We start from the raw sequence: 21914 nt of genomic DNA, 5'->3' as shown, positions 1-21914 counted from the left end.
TCACTTCAAGCTGCCACTTGCTTTACTGCATTTTTCCTGATGTTCTCATCATAGCCTATTAATGTAGTTGGAAAGATTGATAGTGGTCATATCCTTGGTTTAACTGAAGGAATCATTCATGTTTCTGTTTCAACCATCAGTCTTATTTCAGTAACTATTAGATGTTTAGATAGTTTTCCTGTAATGCTCACTGGCTGATATTGCTGCCTGTGCTTCTTGTCTCACTGCAGCCCATGTATAAAAATTGTTGGGAATCATCCTTTTACAATGTGCCTCACACTAAACGCCACCAAGAAGGAACATCTGTATATATGGGTTTACAGCTCCACCCTAAATGTCTGTTATTTTCCATTAAGAGCAGAGTAGTGTAACAGGTTGGTGCTTTAGAGTGCTGCTTCATTATTAATTATAGGATACTTGTCTTAGCTGTAGATACAAGGTGGGGAAAAGCTATTAATTAGCCCTGCCACAGTGTGTTGTGTTTTATGAAATCTAAGTGTTCAAAATCAGAACAAGTGTAGGGTTACGAAGAGATTTTCCTTGTTGAATATGGCAGAAAGAAAAACCCCAAGTCTCCTTTTTAGCTGGTAGTACTTGGGCAGCTAACACTGGAATATGTTTTTCCAGTACTTTTCATGCTTTCTCTTGAGAGACTGATATGATTTTTGTTTGACCTTTATTTATCTTACAAATGGAGAAGATAAACACTTCTACAGATACCCTTTAGTGCTACCTGATGCTTGTCTGAATTCCATCCACACAGTAGTGGGGTAAGATGTCTCCTGAGAGAGGCTGTGCCCAGTCACACTCGTGCTGCTTTGCACATCGTGTACTGCTTGGGTGGAGGCTGCAGCTGTCAGGAGATTGATCTGCTGTGGGGGTAGCTGGCCTCCCAGGAACTCAATTTCATTTTCCATTTTTATTGCTCCAGATCCTGTGATCTTTTTGTTGTTTTTCACAGTCAGTCTTTGTCTCTACAGTTTTAGTAGTGCCAAGAAGAATGGTCTTCATATCACTTAGCTGCTTTACTGGGTCATTTATGAGTAAGTAAAACACTACAGGCCATAGCTCAAATCCTGGCAGAGCTCTACTGGTGAAATTGTTCTGCTATGAAAATTCACCTGTTTCTTAGATCTTAAAATATTTCCTGCCAGAGAGCCATCCCTTCTTTCAGAGTGGGTTATCTTCCTTCAGCTCTGCCTTGAGGTGATATTTTTGGAAATATTTTGGTATTTAATTAGATTCGTTCCATGAGTTAGGTCTTGCCCATCTGTGTTGATCCCTTAGGATCTAACTCTGTAGGGATGTAAAGTTGTACTTCCCTTTAAAGAAAGATTGGGAAAAACTTGGTCTCATTTTCCCAACTTAAAATGTACATGTTGACATTTAGAAAAAGAATTGGTAGTAACTCCTGCTGCTCTCTATTTGAAAAGCTGGGGGTTTTTTTGTTTGGTTTTTATTTTTAATTGTTTCAAAAAACAGCTTTAAAAAAAAATTTTGTGGACAATATATCAGCAAACCACTTGAATTTATGTTCTCTCTGCTACTGGGATTCAAACACTTGAAGCTAAGAACTCTTGGCAAAGGGTGCATGTGGAAAATTATTTGGACATAAATTTGTCTGATTTTTTTTAATTTTACATTTCCTAGATATTTTTAGCACATTTTTTCTCTATTGTTGATATATTTTCATGGCTTTTCTTCTGGATAAAAAAGCAGTAAAAACACAAATGCCTGGGAAATTAAAAAAAAAAGAGCCAAAGACTGGGGAACTGGGAGACTGTCAGGGATTCCTTTCGCACAGGGCTGATCCATCCATGCCCAGTGATAGAGTCTAGCCTGCTAAACCTGGCAGTTTCATAGAATTTGAACATAGGAGTAAACCAAGAAATGCTAGTGATCTTCCAAACACAAACTGGAGAAGAGCACTGAAATCTTTAAACCACTATTGCTAGTTCACAGTCACTGAAATGTTGGCATTTAGACATCATTTTGTCTAAATCAGACTTTTACACCATGGTCTATGTAAAGATGTAGTGGCCATGAGAAACTTCAGTAAAGCTAATATTAAAGCATAAAACCTAATCCTCTTAACCTGTATAACTAAAACGTTATGAAATCTAAAATACAATAAGTGAGTAATGGCCTTAATCTCTTTCAATATAAATGTTAATGTCTTGGAAATTATAAAAGTGAATATTCAGAGTGTTTATTAGTAATTTTATTAGTAATTGTTAACCCACCTTCAATGTAGGGGTTTTAAATTTTCTTTCAAGTTTTTGTTATCATTGTTTTTTGTTGTTTTGAGTTTTTTTGGTCTGAATTGGCTTTTGGCAGGGGGAAAAGGTAGTGGCTGTAAGAAGTAAATAAGCATTTAGCAATTACTTCTCTAGAAACAGTACTTTGACAGGTACTTAGCTGTGGTATAGTCTGTTGTCTTTTTCTATTAATTTTTATTGAAAATATTTTTCTAAAAATATAGCTTATTATAACCCTATCATGCATGTTACATTTAGTGTTGTGGTAGCACAGAATTCTGGTAATGATTCTTGGCTTTTTGATGGTGGTTTCCTCCTGAAGGATCCTAACACAATTCACATTACCCTTGTTTTTCTTTTTTACAGCTTGCAATGCTTGTTGCTCTAGAATAACTCAAGGCAATGTTGTAGCTATACCTTTTCTTCATTTGTTCATACAGTCACAGGAGAGTTTTGGATTTGACTATAAATTAATGTAATGGTTGTGTTTTCCCCAGGGTTTTCAGGAAAGGACAGTTACTTCTTGTTGAAACTTGGAAGTCTGTGTCTGCATTTGCATAGAATAATTATGTTCTGTTTTTAAATACTGCTTTGAGAAAAAGAGTAGGCATTTAATCCTTGTTCTTCAGATTTTGTTATTTTTAATAAAGTTGGAAAATGACTCTTAGCAATATAAAATATGTCTAGTGTGAAGCTCTGCAAATTGCAGATTCAAAGCCAGTCTGACCTGCAGACCCTGGTGGTGCCACTGACCCTCTGAATGAATGAATGTGGAAAAAGGGATAGTAGTTACTGTAGGACATGTGTAGGCGTAGGGATGAAGGAAGGGTCTAAAGGGGTGTCCTCACTAAACCTCTACACAAGCTTCTGGCTCTCTACTCCCAACACTCTGCTAATTTATAGTATTTAAAAAGAGTAGTTGAACAAGTCCCACTTAAATTTCACATGGAATGGCATTTAATCACATTGTAATAACTTGAGGCTTGGATATTCTGAACTAATTTAGAAAAGCCAGTAAGTTTCTACAGTTTTGCACCAGACTCATTGTGGTCACTGCATTTGATTTGATTGGAAGAAATTTGTTTTATATTTGTACTGGATGAGTTAGTGGTAGTAAGGTTCTGTCCTGAATGTGTTCTGCTTCTTTTTTTATTCCTTGCTTGTCTTCTGACTGTTTTCAATGTTTTAGAGAAAATGTAGTATAAAAATAATGAGAATAGATGCACGAGCAGATTTCTCCTCTGAAGGGAGCAAGCTGCTCTCTAAAATATTGTTGCACTCGTTTTCTGTATTTCTTTAGAATGCTGAAAAGGCACCAGCTGCATCAATGAACATGAAACTAAAGCAGCTGCTGCATACCATGGCCAGGATGACACAGTGTCTTACCCAGTCTCAAACTGGCTGCTGTTAGTGTCTGTGGCTGCTGTCCTTTTAAAATTTTATTTGTTTAAAAGCTGTCTCACTGCTCACTTGGGCATACATCTTGGGCTCTAAAGAACCCTGAATTTTATAGAGAACAGCATTGTTGTGATGCAGGAAGGGCAACAATGTTCAGAAGTGACAAGGAAACTACAGAACGCTTGCAAAGGAAGAGTGTTGTAAAACACAGGTGCAGGAAAATAGGATTTAAAGCAGTGTAATCCTTTAAAGGTGTTGAAAGTATGTAACTGGCAAACACAAATGAAATATTTCATAATTGCATGGTTGATTTTTGGTGATAATTGATGATCTTTTGTCTCTAGCTTGATATTGCCTATAGATTTTATGGTTCTTTTGCATTGATTGTGATAGAATCCATGAGTGGATAAAAGGAATCAAAAAGAATGTATTATGTAGCGTGCTGGAAACTGAGCTCATTTTGGAGTAGAGTTGCTTAAAAAGAGTTGTAAATTAATGATTGTTAGGAATAGATTTTCTCTGAAAGATAATATATTCTTAAGGGATTGGGATGCAAATTCTGCTCTTGTGCTCATGCTTTGTAGGGTTTTGTTGAATACACTTCTGTAGGAGCCACCACTCCATACCATGGCTTGTCTTCTTGGGCAAAAGATGCTGAAGAAATAGCTACTTTGCACCCTTGCAAAGGATAGAGAGGGTGTCTGTAAGAATATCTGAAAAGTCGCTGCCTGCCAGTGATGCTGATTAAAAAATACCACAATGCAGTGTATTGCAAGTGCACTTGGGAAATTATTGGTCTCTTATGGATTAGATTAAAAGGAAGAATCTGTGCTGTGATTAGCTTTTCACAGCGTTTCAGGCCTTGCTACAGAAGAGAGTAACTAAGCTGTAAGAAAAAGGTGGCTGCAGAAGGACATGGGGACAGCTGTGGAAAAATAGATTTGTAAAATGTGGATTGTTGGAAGACTTGAGATAAGTAATAACACCTCAGATTTTAAAGGCTATTCCTTGTGCTCTGTGGTGTCTTGACAGATTATTCCTCCGTTTGCTTATCAGAAGACCACTACTTTTTTATAACTGTTTTTATCACTCTGTAGTATTTGTGTGTGAGAGTTTTCAGTGAAATATTTAATCTATTTTAGAAAAGTATTTTGGAAGTTCCTATCCTGCTATATGGCTCTGCATACTTTTTTCTTTCCTGGATTAGGAAAAAAAATCTTCAAACCTGTTATGTATTTGCTTACAGAACTGTGGATTTTTTTCCTGAATTATTAATTAAAAAGTCTTGAAATGACTTTTTTGTCAAAAGGCTTTTAACTATATATTTCAGCATTGTCACTCATTGAAGTGACTCAGTTTCTTTCTTTATAAACTTGAGGAAGCTAGTTTGTGAAGCATTTGACTAGAAATGTTTATCAGTTGTAGCTGTTTCTCTGAAAATGTTTTTGTCAAGGTTATCTTGGTTGAGGTTTGCTAGTTTTGCCTGAAAAAGCAGGTGAAAATATTTGAGGTTTTGTCCTGTTAATATGCTATTAAGTACACTGTTGCCAGTGCCAGGGAGATTTTCATAATTTACCGAACAAACAATTTCTATCTAAGTGGAAGGTAAGAAATTGTGGAGTCTTACCATTACTTTGCATCATGGACTTATACTGGCAAATGAGATGGACTTTTGATATGAAAGTTTGGAACCAGCTTGTTTAGTAAAGAAGTTGCTCAAATTACCAGGCACATGACTTTATTTTCCCCTTTGATTGATGCAAATTGACTCTCACAACCCTAGCCTATCCCCCATCAGTTGCAACTGCTAAATAGTTCATGTGTTCTCCCTGAATGCCTCCTGCTCCCTCTTAGACCTCCAGGGACATTTACTGGAATGAAACATCAGTAAAACCGGTGACACACAAATGTCAAAAAGCAAAGTCAGAATGGTAGAAGAGAGTGTTGCCGTGGGATTTGCAATTAGTTATATTGGTTATTGCCTGTTGGTATGGTTTGGAGTACTTAGTCATTTTTGAAATTCGTGTGGTCTCACTAATCCACTTGTTCTCTCTTAGCTCTTCTGTACGTCCTATAATGTACTTCCTGTGGTGGTGTTCTGTGTTGTATGTTTCTTTGGAAATCCAGAAAATTTTACCACCTCTCTTTTTAGCCATGACTTTGGAATGGAGCCTATTCAGTTCCTATGTAAAGAAAGTTGGCTTCAGTCTGCAGCATTTTAGACACAGTCAGATTATATGGTAGTTCATATAAGCAAAGCCACTGCTGAGAGACAGGTATTAGTCTGAGGTTTGTGTGTAGCTGGTAACCTGATTGTCTGAGCAAATCCACTTAAAGGCTTTGCTTTGCAAAGTGACCTGCAGTAACCTGTCAGGTGCAGGTTGCTGTAACCTTGCCAACCTGACTGTCTTTGGCAAGAAGTAGTTGTGAAGCCTATTTCCCACACAGTTTTGGAGAGGGGTGGAGGATTAGATTTTTCCTATCTTGGTGTGCCTTGTCCTTTTGCAGTTTTTGCTATTTTATTGTTTTGTTTCTCCTTTCAGTGTTTGACTACAGCTATAGAGATTACATCCTGTCCTGGTATGGGCAACTCAGCAGAGATGAGGGGCAGCTGTACCAGCTGCTCTCTGAAGACTTTTGGGAGATTGCCAAGCAGCTGCGACAGAGGCTGAGTCACATTGATGTAGTTAAAGTTGTCTGCAACGATGTAGTGAAAGCTTTACTCTCGCACTTCTGTGACCTTAAAGGAGCCAATGCCAGGTAAAAATAAAACTGCATTTCATTGGAATTTTCTGCTTCTCTCTTTTCTTACAGATATGCTAAATCAAAATGATGAAGACTGTGTATAATGCTTTTGTGGGAAACTGATAAAATAGTTCAAGCTTATTACCAATTTTAGAGATCGAGCATGCTTCAGGACATTTGTAAGGAAACACTTGGACTCCTTTTTCTAAGAGTTTGGATTCACTACTGTTTCCAGTTGAATACATGAATCCTTTGTTCACAGCAGGAGGTGGGCTATGTGAGCAATTCCTGCAAAGTACTGTGAACATGCAAGGGAAAGAAGGGCCACTGTCAGTGCAATCAACAGACAAGAAGATAGTTTGCACCTTTCCCAGAATAGCACCAGGAGTAATTCCATTCAGTTTTCCATTTCTTCTAGCCCTGGGAGGCAAAGCCTTATGATTTCTGTAGGTGGCCTGTCCTGCAGTAACAAGATTTTTTCTAGTGGAAAAATTGCTTGCTGTATTTTCTTTCTCTGCTTAAGTTATTTTGGTAATTTTGTGATTTTCCTCTTTGGCAAGGATCTCTTTGTCTACTTGAAAAAGTCAGCTTTCCCCTGTGCACTAGAGTTCCACCCAAATTGTAATTGCAAATGGGATCTCTTAGCCTATGCAGTTCCCACATCTGAATGCACAATCTGTCTAATTGTGCATGGAATTTGGTTTTGGATCTGCACTTATCTCCATTTTAGTTATTCTGATTGGAATATGCTTTGGTCATTCAGATTTAGACTGTACATATTCTTCTCTGAAGTTGTTTTTACCTACAGTTAGAACTATGTATTTTTGACACCCCTTCAGACAGAAAAGACATTGACACTTCTTTCCCTTCTGTATTAGAAGACATGGTTAATGTATTTGTGGTAGATCTCAGCTAATTTTTTACGTCAGCTAATGCATAGAAAAAGAAAAGACACTAAAGGATGGTTACATTCAAGAAAACAAGACATTAAGGTGTATGTACTTTGCAGTAGATCTTGCAGTGGGTTCTAGGTACTACTTTCTTTTAGCTCTGCAATGAGGTAGGAATCTCTTGGTCAGATAAAACTCCTAAGTGTGCTCCTTGATTTTTAAGTATCATGCTTGCACTTGTCCTTTATCAGAATAAAGTGCTTGCTTTTGGGAATAATTTGATTTGAGCAGTTAAAGAATGAGGATTTTTTTTTTTTTGTTTTGTTTTTATTTTTAAATCTGAATGTTTTTCTGTTTGAAGCTGGGGATGTAGGACCTAGAATTGCAGAATTATTAAGTATTATTAATGCTGAATGTTGGTGAGGTTTATTTTCTGCTGAGAATTATGACCACTTAATCTGGTCTTTGTTGGATTGTTATTTCCACTGTGAAGAACTAAAAGAAATTGTTTTGGTTATTTTCTGGTTAACTTCTTCACTTGGAAATAGTAAATGCACCTTAACTCTGGATAAGACAGGCTGCATTAATATGGGAATGAAAAACATTCTATCAAGATTTAGTGTAATAGCAGGTTAGACAAAAACCAAACCAACTCAACAGCTCTAACTGAACAATTTATAGAGGCTGGAACTGGACTCAATGACTCTTTTGCAGACTGCAAGGCTGTGAATTCACAAGGACAAAGGTCTGGATTTAATGTACTTGACAGATCAGTAACATGATGATGCATGATGCAAATAGCACTAGAATATCTTCATGCTGCTCATCCAAGCTTGCTCAAAAAGTCCAGGGAGCTATATGGAAATTGCACAGGACTCACCATTTCTTAGCAGATGGAGAGAGAGCTTAAATGCTATGTACGGGCTATTGCAAAGTAAGCAGAAAAGTGACATTGTGCTCATATAATACAGATGGAATTTGTGCTGCTGAGTGATGTGAGCACGCAGGTAATGACCCTAAAAGCACAGCAAATATTCTGATAGTGTTTTCTATTTAAGATGATTTGTAGCTTTAACAAGAATTTGAGTTTTGTAGCCTACTCCATAGCCTACTGCTATGGAGTTTACTGAGCTAGGAGTTTTATCTGCTGACATTTTAAGCTATAGACTGAGAACTAAAAAGCATGTCACTTCTAGCTTGGAAGCCTTTAATTATTTTCTGTGTTGTTGTCCTGGTTTTCAACTGGCATAAATTTAATTTTCTTCCTTGTAGCTGATATGGTGCTGTATTATGGATTTAGGTTGAGAATAATGTTGATAATACTGATGTTATAGTTGTTACTAAGCAGTGTTAGGCTAAGTCAAGGACTTTAGCGTCTCATACTGCCCTGCCGGTGAGGAGGCTGAGGGAGTGGGCAGCACAAGAAACTGGGTGGTGACAGCCAGGACAGCAGACCCCAGCTGGACAGAGGGATATTCCATACCATATGGTGTCATGTTCAGTATATAAAGTAGGCAAAATCTATCTGGGAGATGCTGTTCAGGAACTGGCTGGGCCAGCAGGTGTTGAGCATTTGCATTGTGCATCACTTGCTTTATATATTTTTATTATTATTATTATTAATAATAATAATAATTTCCTTACCTTTTCTGTTTTATTAAACTCTTTGTCTCAAGTCATAGAATGGCTTGGGTTGGAAGAGACCTTAAAGGTCATTAGTTCCAAACCCCTGCTGTGGGAAGCATCACCTTTCATTAGACCAGATTGTTCAATGCACTATCCAACCTGGCCTTGAACAGTTCCAGGGATGGAGCATCCACGACTTGTCTGGGAAACCTGTTCCAATGCCTCATCACCCTCACTGGAAAGAATTTCTTCCTAAGATCTAATCTAAACCTACTCTCAGTTTGAAGCTATTGCCCCTTGTCCTGTCACTGCAGTCTCTTGTAAAAGGTCTCTCTTCACCTTTCTTTTCAGCTCCCTTCAGGTACCTGAAGGCTGCAATTAGGTCACCCCAAAGTCAGGAATTTTACCTTTTTTTTCTTATTCTCTCCCTCATCCCACAGTGAGAGGGAGTGAATAAGAAAATCTGTGTGGTGTTCAGTTGTCTACTGGGTTGAATCACAGTTGAATTGCCACAGTTCAAACACAAAAAATTCTTCCTAAGGTAGGGAATGCAGATCTTTTTGATCTGCTTTGCTTTCTGTTAATGTTTTAAAGACAGTAATAAATGTAAATTGGCTTTGACATTTCCCTCTGTATCTCATAATGAATCCAGTTAGTTTTGGATGATAAATATAGTGGAACAGAGGCTGTAATTAGAGAGAGGTATCTTTCCTGTTGTGACTCCTCTCGGGGTCCTCCTTCATTTCCACTGCTGAGTTTATACTGCAGTGTGACAGCAAAGGGCATTTTGTCTATTGTGTGGCAGCTTATGAGGTTTTAAATACCTCTGATACTGTCTCTGGAGGGGGTTCCACCTGAGCCACTTTGTCTTGGTTTTCCTGTATGGTAACAGATAATCCACTAACGTAGCAGAAAGGAATCATCCATGCCCAGGAGGACAGATGTCTTGTTTTTTCAGAGTGAAGTTCGTGTATTTTGTGACTAGGTGCATGTTGGACACACGGGTTTCTTTTACTTTTCTGCTTTCACTGACTAACTTCAATCTGTGATTAACCAGGTTGTCTGAGGGGATGAAAATAGGCTGAGACCCTTCAGAATGAGGAAGGGTGCTACGGTCTTTTCTTTTGCTCCTGCTTTCCCTCTAGCTAATCTTAACCATCTCAAAAATCCACTTACTAATAAACAGCTCAAGGTAAATAGCTAGCAGAGGCCAGAAATGAAGAAAAGTGCTAGGAGGCCTTGTCTTCCTTCAAAGCCTGGCTCAAGGCCAGATTGGGATGGGACTTTGAGAAGCCTGGTCCAGTGGAAGGTGTCCCTGCCCATAGCATGGAATTGGAATTAGATGATCTTTGAGCCTCTTCCAGCCCAAACCATTCTATGATTCTTTGATAAGAGGAGAGGTTGCTTTCATGGTGGCTGGTTGGAGACAGAGAACTGGGAGAAAGGAACCTTGTAGTGGCAGGTCTGTTTCCCATTTCTTCATTTTATCCCCTGACTTTCTTTAACAGTAGCTGTCTTTCTTGTGCATGGCACACATCTACTGAGTGAAATAAGGGTAGAGACACTTCTAGCCATGGGCAGAACTGTCTGGAGTGACATAGAGCAATGCAAGATGTAGGCAAGACAGCTCCCAAATTTTTCATCTTATATGTGTAACTGGGGTGGACTTTGAGTTTCAGTTGGGGTTTCAAAGGAAACTGACACTTTTCAGTGAGAATTTGTGGCATTTTGTGTAATTTAGATAGGAAACCATTTAATTTCTAGTATTAGCTTGGTGTATAGAAATGGTATATGATAATTTCCTATATCCAGCATTAGCTAGTTTATGAATTTGAGACATGGAGGAAGTCAGACCTGAATTTATTTTTAGAAACCGTTGTTCTTTTCCTGTATGTGCAGGATCAGGAGTGCATTTATAACAGGATTAGCCAAGTGCATCCTGCAAGGGTAAAGAGGTTAGTATTCAGCCATTCATGTTTCATAGCACCTTTTATTCCTTCATATCTTGTTCAAGAGTCCTTCCTTGGTTACTTTAACTGGAATATAAGCAAGGTGAATACTGGCAATACCATTTTATGTGGTCAAGGATGGACTGTGAGCTGAGTAAGGAGGTGTATAATGATGGAAATGGTCATGTTGGTATGTGGGTACAGTGTTGTCTGTGGTGACAGTGTACTTTTTTGGGGCTGAAATGATCTGATCCCAGAAATGTAGTCTCCCTCTGGTAGCATGGTATGTTTGTTGAAAGCTAGAAGCAGCTATTTTTCTGGATGAAATGCTCAGTCAGTACTGGAAGGACTTAAGCAGGATGCAGACAAATAGTGTCTTTCTGTGAAGCTGTCCACATGAAAGGAAAAGGGAGTTCCCTTGCCCTTTCTTTGGGCTAAGAATAACTGCTCTATATATTTACAGAACTATTAACATTTGATAAATAAAACCCTAGTTTTTGCTGGGTGCAGCATAGGCAAAACAAGACTTGCCTGCATTAGACAAGTAGGTATCATGGTGTAACCTCAGCCAGCAATAGCCCCACACAAACCACTCACCCACCAGCATGCTCAGAGAGATCTGGAATAGTAAGTGCGGGAACTTGTGGGTTAAAAGTGAGAAAACTTGTGGGTTGAGATAAAGACAGTTTAATGGGTAAAGCAAAAGCTGCACACAGAGCAAACCAAGTAATTTATTCACCACTTTCCATGGGCAGGCAGGTGTTCAGCCATCTCCAGGAGAACAGGGCCCTATCACATATAACAGTGACTTGGGAAGACAAACACAATCACTCCAAACATCCCCCCCTTGCTCATTCTTCCCCTAGCTCTACATACTGAGCATGATGCCACATGGTTTGGAATATCCCTTTGGTCAGCTGGAATCACCTGTCCCAGCTGTCTCTTTCCAACTCCTTGTGCACCTCCAGCAGTGGGGGTTCAAGAAGCAGAAAAGGGCCTTGATGCTGTCTGAGTGCTGCTCAGCAATAACAAAAACATCTCTATATTATCAACCCGTGTTCAGCACAAATCCAAAATATTGCCCCATACCAGCCATTGGGAAGACAATAACCCCAGAAAAAAACAGGAGAGTGCTTGGTTTCCCAATGTGGGATTGGAAGATAGTTAATCCTTGTGTCTTGAACCCCCTGACAACCAGGTGCTTTTTGAACAAACCCCAGCAAGAAGAGGTCAACTGACATTGGTTTTATTTTTATTATTAGTAGTATTTTAATTTTTAAATTTAATTTTTTTTCCCTTATAACTTTTGGTTTTGAGTGTTCTGGTTTAAACCTACAGCTGGGGCACCTTTGACCCCAGAGGCACAGGAAGGATTGGTTTCTGCAAACATGAATGTGTGGTATTGCAGGCTGCTTCTGGCCAGTTGTCTGCTACACAGCATCTGTTGGGGTATGCTGGAATGTTTTTATTGTCTTTTTAGTGTGTTTGTGCCCAGACTCGCAACATAAGTTATGACCTAGCAAAATGAGTGCTTGGGGTCTGCAGGCAGCTGCCAGTGCTGATTCAGAACCTATAGTTAAGAGCTCAATGCTCTTGGAAAGTGTTGCTGTGGGGAAATCGCTGCTCGAGTCATCAGTATGGTATATTGTTTGGGGATTGAAGTTTGTATCATACATGTTTTGATAATGTTCCTTTTGTTTTCTGTGTATTACATACAGGGTAAGGAGAGAAAATAACTTCATTTTCTTGGCCCAGGTGAATACCTTGGCATGTATAGGGTATATAACTTCAATTTTTTTGTGATTACAGTGTGTATTGTGATAAGATAGTAAAAATAAAAGGTGATTCCACCACAGATGAAGAACAGACTGATACAAAGGGAGTTTTAACACCTGAGATTTAACTTGGTTAATTCTATAGATGCATCTAAGTTGTCTGGATAGCAACTAAACACCTCCCATAGGTCTTGTTTTTCTTTTATAATTCCATTTGCCAGAAACCAGAAATACTAAGAGCTGGTTATCACAGTCAGCCCCTGGAAAGGTGTATCAAGGGGATTAGTATCAAGTTGTAAAAATTTGTTGCAGTGGGGACAGCTATATATGAAAGTTCTGAGAGCAAATCAATCATGAAAAACCAAGGCCTGAGCGTGTTATTAAATTCAATCCATTGGATAGCACCGGGTCTAAAACTCAGCATTTCTTTTCAAGCTTCAGTGTGGGAAGTTTGGGTTTGCTGTTAATGATGGAGTATAACCCTGACACCATAATAAGCATTAGGACATCCTGGTGCTGATGTGGTCATACATAAACTCTTTGTTACTAATACAACATGTCAAATGCTTTTTCCTGTAAGAGGTAACTGTGGCATATATAAATGACAGGTTTATGCGCCATAAACATTAGTTGAAATTATTTATAAAACTTGCTGATTTATCTTGATAAAATAGCAGCTATGGAAATTTTGGGTTTGGCTTTGTCTACTGTTTCTATTTTTGTTGTGCTTTCTGGGGTTTGTGATTTGTTTTTTCATTGGTTTGTTTGGGGTTTTTTTTAGTAGATACATTTTTCTAGTGTATTTGTTATACTGGCTTGTAGAGATCTAAGCTTTTGTTTCTTTTATGTCGTAGAAAACTCAAATAGATCAAGCAGATTTTACTTTGCTGCATTGTCAAGAAGCTTACAGCTCTGAGGATGATATAGGTGAAGAGATGCAGCCTGCTTGTGGTTCTGGTAGTTCTCAGAGTTGGTTTAATGAAAATGCATAGTGAATGTTGAATATACTGATGCCACTTATTTAGACTTGCACGTGCACTTCAGCTCACAATTGTACTGATTGAGACTTAAATAGAGCTCTGCAAGGCTGTCTCTTGAAAGACTAAATAAAGAAATATCAAGGCTGAAGGAAACACTCTATCCACCCATCCATTAATTCATCCATCCCTTAAGTAATTTCCTGTAGAAGAATTGTTCATTTTTTACATACCCCTTGGTTGTTTTGGGGGTTTTTTTTGCCTTTTTTTTTTTTTTTTTGTTGGTTGTTGTTGTTGTTTGACTGGTTTTTGGAGTCGTGGAGTTTTCTTTGGTTTGTTTTTTTTTACAGGGGAGGGTATGTGTGTGTTAATTTTACTTACTGCCTAATTTCAAAGCAAATTGGCTTATGTTTGTCAAAGATGCTTTGTGTCAGGTGCATACATCCAACCTCAAATACCAGGTCTTAATACTCTTGAATCTTTATAATACTGACAGTTAGCAGATGGTCCTTGTCAAAAATATGGATATCTAGAGTAGATTCTCAGGAAAAAAAAGATTTCCATGAAGTTGCTCTATTGGGAAACTGGGAAGCCCAGGATATAGTCCAGTCTTGTGAAATGGCCACAGGTCCTGCATTCCTGAGAAATGAAATATTGTTATTAAAAAGATGTTGATATTGGCTCAGAATTGCTTACTTATAGTATGGGTAGGACATGATGATACTCCTATAACCCTGGTAATGTTTTAACTGCTCCTCTTCAGGAATACTGCAGCAAATCTGGTCTTGTGCTTTCCTTTATAAAGTGCTGGATGAACTGTAGGCTTGCAGCAGTAAGGGGGTAATAAAGTCTTAACATTGATGACACTCGGTGGGATACACAGGGAGTAAATGCATGAAGTGGCCTCTGAGCAGAGAATAGATACAGTAGATATCAGTTTGTTCCCAAAGAGAAGTACAGCTTGGAACAGACCTGGTACAAAGGAATTCACTTTGGCAGGTCCTATCTATGGATCTATATTTGTACTCTGCTGCTTAATCTTCCTGTGCTTTGAGGGGCAACTGAAGGAAATAAGTTTCCTTTCTGTATAAAAGTATTGGATAGTGTTAAAAATTCAGAGAAAGCTTTTAATACAATTATGGAAAAGGAATTTGGGCAAGGTTAAGGCTGGCTTTGTATTTGTAGCTCATGGGAGAGAGAAGAGGGATATGATCTGTAAGAGTACTATATAGAGCATATGACAGAATCACTCTTTTAAATCACTGAAGTCACCTGCATCTTGATTGACTACTATTGTCACTATTACTTCAGTCTTAATTGTTTAAGAAGACACAAATGAATTAAGTTGCCACTTGCCATTATTCGAATATTGCCTAAAGGAGATTAATTTAGCCTAGTTTACGGAGTCTGTATCATGCCTGTTTTGGAACTATTTGCCAGAGTGCCACATTTATATTAGTTCACTGCACACAGTTGTGCTCAGAATTTATGGTTAATTGACTGGGCTTTTAAAGCTCTGTCTAAAAATATCTGCACGCAGTTTTATTTCAGTTTTCTGTGATTATTGAGGGACTGTTTGGAAAATCCAATCACACAGTGCTAATAATACATGTTCACAATTAGATAGGAAAAGAACTAATGTCTATGTTACTACTTCGGTTATTTAATAGTGCTTAATATCTTTATTGACACTGGAGAGATGTAGCAGCACTCTGCTTTGTGTACATGTATGTGGATTGCACTTAAGTTTCTACTTTTTCTGTTGGTCTCTGCAAAATGAACAGTGCCACATTCTCACAGAATTGAAGATGTAGGTTTTATAGGAAGCCTTAAGAATATGCCTGATCAGGACATCTTAGCTCTGCTCTAAGAACTGCTAGGGTATCTTGTCTCTGCTTTTACAGCTTTGTATAAAGAAAAGGTACAGCTGTGACCTGCACTAAGGAGTTCACTCAAACATGTTCTGAAAAGTCCAGAAAACCATTGGCACCTGCAAGGAGAGAAACTAGCTCTGCTCCAAACCAGATATGATTTGGTAGCTGAGCAGTGGCGTTAATACTTCTGTAATTGCTCACTGCTCTCTTTTTTAATGTGTATCGGTGAAGGAGAAGTCTGGGTTAAAAGGGCTGCTGTTTACTGGCCAGACCTTTTGTTGACACACAGAAAAGAAAAAAAAAGTATGTAAAAAAAACCAAGCCCTGCAAGTTCATCAATAGTAATATTGGACAAATAGAACTGTAAAACTTCCTGCATACGTGCAAAGGAGGATATAAACCAGTATGTTTTGTCTTTATCACTGTCATATTGATTTATTCTGTAGCTGTTAAGCTTCCCCCAAGCTTCCTCTCCTGCTTTGTCTTCCTTTTATTTCTCTTGCCCAACAGTGATGAATACTACACGATTTGTTGACAGAACTGTTTTGCACTGACAGGGAATGCTTTTTTTAGAGTTGAATTTCCCGAAGACTTTGTTTCTCTATTATTTTTGTAAATATCTTCCCTTTTGCTTTTTAGATCACATGTAGATATAGTTTGGCTAGCAAAACCTTGTTCTAGAGACTCGTATCTTCTTAGGTAATGGAGATAACTCCAGGAAAAAGTGAAGATTTTCTTGAGCAGCCTGTGAACTGGAGAATAGGCAACTCTGCTTCCCCCTTGCATTCCTGTAGGCAGGAACACATTAGACAAATTAGAAGGATAAGAACCAAATATTTACCTACGTGCTTATTTATTCTGTTCCATTTTCCATTTGTGTTCTCCTGACTGTGTCAGAAAAGTCCTGGCATAGGTCCAGCTTGGCAAAGCTGTATGTGTTGGCTCTGGGAATAAATTCCTACAATAGGGAGACAGACTTCTCTTGCATGGCTGATAACATAGGTATAGTTAATGCTCCACTGTGTTTGCAGTCCCAAACAGACTGGCATTCCTCAGGAGACTTGTAGATAGATACTGAAGGCAAAGAAGGCTAATCTCTGTTCAGTGAAATTTTCTGTGCATTATGGCTCTGTTTTATGCTTTTCACATGCTATGAAAGTATATCTTGGTCTAATCACTATGTCACATTTCCCAGAAATAAGGTGCCTAAAAAAGATGGGGTTTGTTCACAGCCAAAAAGAAGTCACCATTTGTTTTAGTTCTAGCTCTGTATCATAGTTGTTAATACACAGGAATCATTTCTAGTGATAATTCCTGTACTTGGAACTGGTGAAGCTGTATCTTGAATCCTGGGTTTAGTTTTGGGCCCTTCACTGCAAGAAAGACATGGAAGTGCTGGAGCATGTCCAGAGGATGGCAACAAAGCTGGGGAGGGTCTGGAGGATGAGCCTTGTGAGGAGTGGCTGAGGGAGCTGGGGATGTTTAGTTTGGAGAAGAGGAGGCTCATGGGGAAACCTTATTGCTCTCTACAACTGCCTGAAAGTAGGTTGTAGCCAGGTGGGGTTCTGTGTCCTTTCCCAGATAACAAGCAACAGGATAAGAGGAAATGGCCTCAAGCTGTGCCAAGGGAGGTTTACATTATTAGGAAACTTTTCTTCACTGAAAGGATGGTAAAGTGTTGGAACAGGCTGTCCAGGGAAGTGGTGAAATTACTGTCCTGAGAAATGTTAAAAATCCATGTAGATGTGACTATTAAGGACATGGTTTAGTGGTGGACTTGATGATCTAAAAGGGCTTTTTCAACCTTAATTATTCTGTGTTCACTGTGAGTCATCCTGTTTGCCAGCATTTTGCATACACTTTTGGCTGTGTTTCTAAGTGGATGACTTTGGGTGCACCAACCTGTCTGGAAGACTTTACTTCCACAACAAGAGGTGTCTGTATGTAAATGATCCAGACTTTGTGTGGGTAATCTGTCTAGGACATGTCTGGGTTTGGATAAATAATGAATGCCTTTAAGGGAGAACATGACAGGGAATGTTTGATATTATGTACAGGAGGCCTTGGGACATGTCTGGAGTATGCAAGAGAAGTAGAAATGCACTGAGGAAAATAACTATGTATTCAGCTGCCAGTGAGAAAAGATCCTACCAGAACAAGATAAACAGCTTTCTGGGCTCAGTCAGCTGCATCACTTGGACTGGTTGATGATGAAGATTACACATCTTCATAAACCACTACTCCTCAGAAAAGAGTATTTATATCCAAGATATTCCAAGGGACTTGTTTTGAAATTTGTCTTACCTATAAAAATTGAAACAACTTTCATGATCCGTGTTTGCAAACAAAACATTTGATTTGTGTAAAGGCATTAGTCAAATCAAACCCAAATGTCATCTTCACATTTGTTTTTCTGAGAATTAATTGTAAAACTAATTTTAATCTTCTTAAGACAAAATATTGTATTAGTAGAACAAAATCAGAGTTATTGTTACTATTCCAATATATTTTCACCCTCCTGAACTGACTAGAAAAATTAGTTGTTATACAATACTGCCTGTCACTATTGGCCCTATAGTAGTATCTTACTGAAAACATTTGGTTTGACTGTATACAATTCATCGTTGCTTTTTCTACAAACAGAGGCAATGGGCTTAGAGTAGCTCTGTGAGTAACTAGGACAGCAAACTAACCAGGACGGCAGCCTCCAGCTCTGGGAAGAAAGCAGATGTTATGGAAAATAGGAGGTGGTACTGGTATGAGACATGGCAGTTAGAAGCCTTTGTAGCACCTTAGAGCCTTCTACTTAGAGACAATCTTGGCTGCCTTTGTAAATTACTGTGGTGCCTCTCAGGTGACACTGTGTCTATCGGTCTGGAACCATTGGCTTGGTCACCTTGCTGTTAAAATGGATTGGAGCACATCAGGCATGTGGCCATAAAGGAACTGCTAGGGTATTTTGTCTCTGCTTTTGCAGCTGTTTTTGTATAACGAAGATGTACAGCTGTGATCTGCACTAAGGAGTTCAGTCAAACGTGTTCTGAAAAGTCCAGAAAACCATTGGCACCTGCAAGGAGAGAAACTAGATAGTGTTGGGCACAGAATCAAGGTGAGGGAGATTTGCTCCCTCTTCCTTTCAGAGCTGTCATCCAAAAACTTGTTTGTGAGGAGTCTGCAAACTGCACAGTGTGCACTGTGGGCTTACTCACCCAGCAGCATGTTGCTGTGCATGTTCAGCACAGCACCCACCCAGTGCTCATGCTGCAGCCTTTTATCAATTAGTGACTGATTATCATAGATGATTTCTGATACAAGTGGTATGTAAGTTCTCTCTTTTTTTATTTTTCTCCCTCTAGGCAGGAAGATCCACCGAGACCTTTTTTGCTGCACTCATACTTGAAGAGCGCTGATGAAGAAGTAAGATTTCTGCAAAAATGTTCTCAAGTTCTGGTGTATTGTCTCCTACCCTCAAAGGATGTCCAGTCTGTCAGCTTGCGCATTGTCCTTGCAGAAATACTTGCAACAAAAGGTAGATCGAAGATAAGACATGATTAACCATTTGTACATGTACAACATTAGCAATTGCAAAGTTTATAATGTAAAAATCTTGATGCTCTGCTTTTGCATTCTGAAATTTCATTTCTGTGATAGCCAGCAAGACACTCTATTCACAAAATCAAGCATATACTTATTTAACTCTCATGATTTGATGCCAGACTTTTTGTCACATTTCAGAATAAAATACAATTTGTCCTTTTTTATTCTCTGTTTTTTCATAGATGAATACTTTTGCAGCTTTCCACTATTTATTTATAGTGATTATATGAATAATTCCGGCCTTTCATATTTTATTCAGATGAATAAACATATCCTTAAATCGGTATCCTATACATGTCCTATACAGATCCTATAACTAAATCATTGTTATATTTATTATTTTGCACTTTGATTTATCCAGTGTGTTTTTTTAAATTGAAGGATTTCTATTTTGTTTTTATCAGCTATACTTTATAAATACAGTATGCATTTTTTATGTCACTGTCAAATTCAGAAATTATGAAGTCCCAAGTATATTACACAGTTCAGTTTCCTTTCATTTATACTGGCTATAATGTCATAGCCTTCAGAGCACACAGCATAAATAACTAAAACACTGGGAATTTTCCAAATAGAGCTCAGCTTTGTCAATGTACATCACTTTCTGTAACAGAATAACCAGTTTTATCAAGAAAGTATATGCAATCTCAAATGTGTTGTGTGGTCCAGAAGACTGGTTTTGGATTTTTTGACGTTTATGAACTTGGATATTTATTTTTGCCTTTTATCTGCAGTTTGTGTTTGCAAGACAGCAGTTATTCTTCAACATAAGGATTTTGTTTTAAAAATTTTTCCTCTCCAGTACTGAAACCAGTGGTGGAACTGCTGAGTGATCCAGATTACATTAACCGAATGCTACTCAGCCAGCTGGAGTACAGGGAACAGATGAATGAGCATCAGAAGAAAGACTACACATATGCTCCTTCTTATGAGGAGTTCATCAAGCTCATTAACAGCAGCTCCGATGTTGAGTTCCTGAAACAACTGAGGTATTTAATGTTTCACTGTAGCTCATTCAAAACTAAACATGCTTCTTTTCCAGCCCATTACTGAGATTTGAATGAATTGTGATTTTTCTTTTTAAATTTAATTTTAGATTTCTTTTTGTTTGGTGAAGCAGAGATAGTAAGGATAAGCTACAACATTTGTTAGATCTCCAACGTAATCAGCATTTTAACTCAGTGGCAGAAAACACATAAAAACTCTGCTTAGTATACTGGAGATGATTGTACTCTTGAAAGGCATAAATGTTTGAAATGTATGAAAGGCATACTGAACTCTTCTTTGCAGCTTGCCTCTGTGGCGTTAGATGAAACAGGTCGAATTTCTATTAGTGTGGATAGTTTTCTCCTCATTGTCTTTATGAATTATGACTGGCCATGGTGGTCTGACTGTGAACTGTAGTGACTTTAGGGACACTGAGCATTCAGAGCAGCTTGCTGTGATTCTGTGGCATGGAGAGAAGGGGTTTGAGTTCTAGCATGTTTTACCACCAGATGAGAAGTTTTGCTGGACTATCGCAGGGAGGTGTTTCCCAACTGCATCCTTCTTAACCATGCTAATGAACTCTACAGAGTTAAAAACAGAAAAAATATCACTGAGCTCCTACATATCATGAGTTTGTTTGATGTTCCTGTTTTCTAATGCAAATAGCACCTGCTTACTTCCATGCTAATTTTACTTATATCACTCCTCTTAATATCTCATCTTAATATGAGATATTGCCTGCATCTCAAGCCTGCTTACCCAAGAACCAGTTGTTTATGCTTGCCTTATCTTTACAGCTGTTTCTCCTCTGATTTATGTGAAAGGATAAGGAACAACTGATTGGGAAGCAGGGAACAGAGATACTGCTGTTGTAGAACCTCCCTAGGTGTCCTTGAGTTGGTTTTATTGAGCAGTGCAAAGATTTAGAGGACCTCTGAAACCATTTCTGTAGTGTTTGTCCTAAGCTCTTACCACCAGCCAGAACTGGTAGTTTTTCCTCTTCCGACCTTTCCTTTGTTGCTGCTGCAGGTCAGCTTTTTCTCTTCTCAGATGGCTGCAGCAACATGTGAAATACAAAGGCATATCGATTACATTTGATGAATTCTGTGTCATCTCTTGTGACCCTGAACTTCTGTTAGGCTTGGCCTGATCAGACCAAGAGATGGCTTACTGGGATGGAGTATGCGGGCTGCGTAAATAACATCGTGCTTTCTCTTGTTCTTCTCTTTGATTCTGAAACCACTTGCATTTCTGGAATAGGAAAATACATTTAGGTGATGGTGAAATGATTCTGTTGCTTGGCTACTTATTGTTCATCTGCTGTAAAATTTGCTCTTTACTCTGGGACAGTGTGCCTTTCCTGAGAGCAGAAATTAGTCTCTATTAGACTCTGCCTAAAACCTAATCGACATATTTATTAGCATAATCACGCTAATGGATCTGTTTGTTTCAAAAGAAACTCCTATGTTGTTGTTGTTGTTCAAGCACATTAATGCTCAGTGTGTTCTCTTTTTAGCTGATAGGTCACTTTAAATTGTATTCTTTAATACCAGAGAGCAGATCTGCTTTATGAAATAATGTGGTTTTGGCTGCACCTAGGTTTTTCCTTTCTTGTCCGTGAAGTCCAACTGCCATCATCGTGAAATGTGTTCCTCTACACTCTACAAAATGTTGATCAGTCTGAGCTGATCAGTATTTTAATTGAAAATGTCTGAAAAATTGTATCTTCTTTCTGAAGAGAAATAGCATTTGATTTTGGAGGCAGTGTTCTTCCTTCCTCTGTTTGTACAGATCCAGTCTCTGGGATAGTGGTTAAAGGGCGTTTCCTATGGAAGAAG

The 21914-nt window shown here is 38.5% G+C and overlaps 1 protein-coding gene across 1 annotated transcript in view; it reads left to right on the top strand.

The window, feature by feature from the left end:
* SNX25 (sorting nexin 25) overlaps nucleotides 1-21914 on the top strand; it is an 81485-nt gene that overhangs the window by 14206 nt on the left and 45365 nt on the right. Inside the window, exons 3-5 of the mRNA XM_014889691.2 lie at nucleotides 6200-6416; nucleotides 18849-19021; nucleotides 19892-20078. Coding sequence (XP_014745177.2) covers nucleotides 6200-6416; nucleotides 18849-19021; nucleotides 19892-20078 — 577 coding nt within the window. The remainder of the gene's footprint in view (nucleotides 1-6199; nucleotides 6417-18848; nucleotides 19022-19891; nucleotides 20079-21914) is intronic.

The sequence above is a fragment of the Sturnus vulgaris genome, chromosome 4 (assembly GCF_052056855.1).
Source record: "Sturnus vulgaris isolate bStuVul1 chromosome 4, bStuVul1.hap1, whole genome shotgun sequence".
Classification (NCBI taxonomy): domain Eukaryota; kingdom Metazoa; phylum Chordata; class Aves; order Passeriformes; family Sturnidae; genus Sturnus; species Sturnus vulgaris.
The sequence above is the reverse complement of the archived record's forward strand: the minus strand, read 5'-3'. Positions and strand labels throughout refer to the sequence as shown.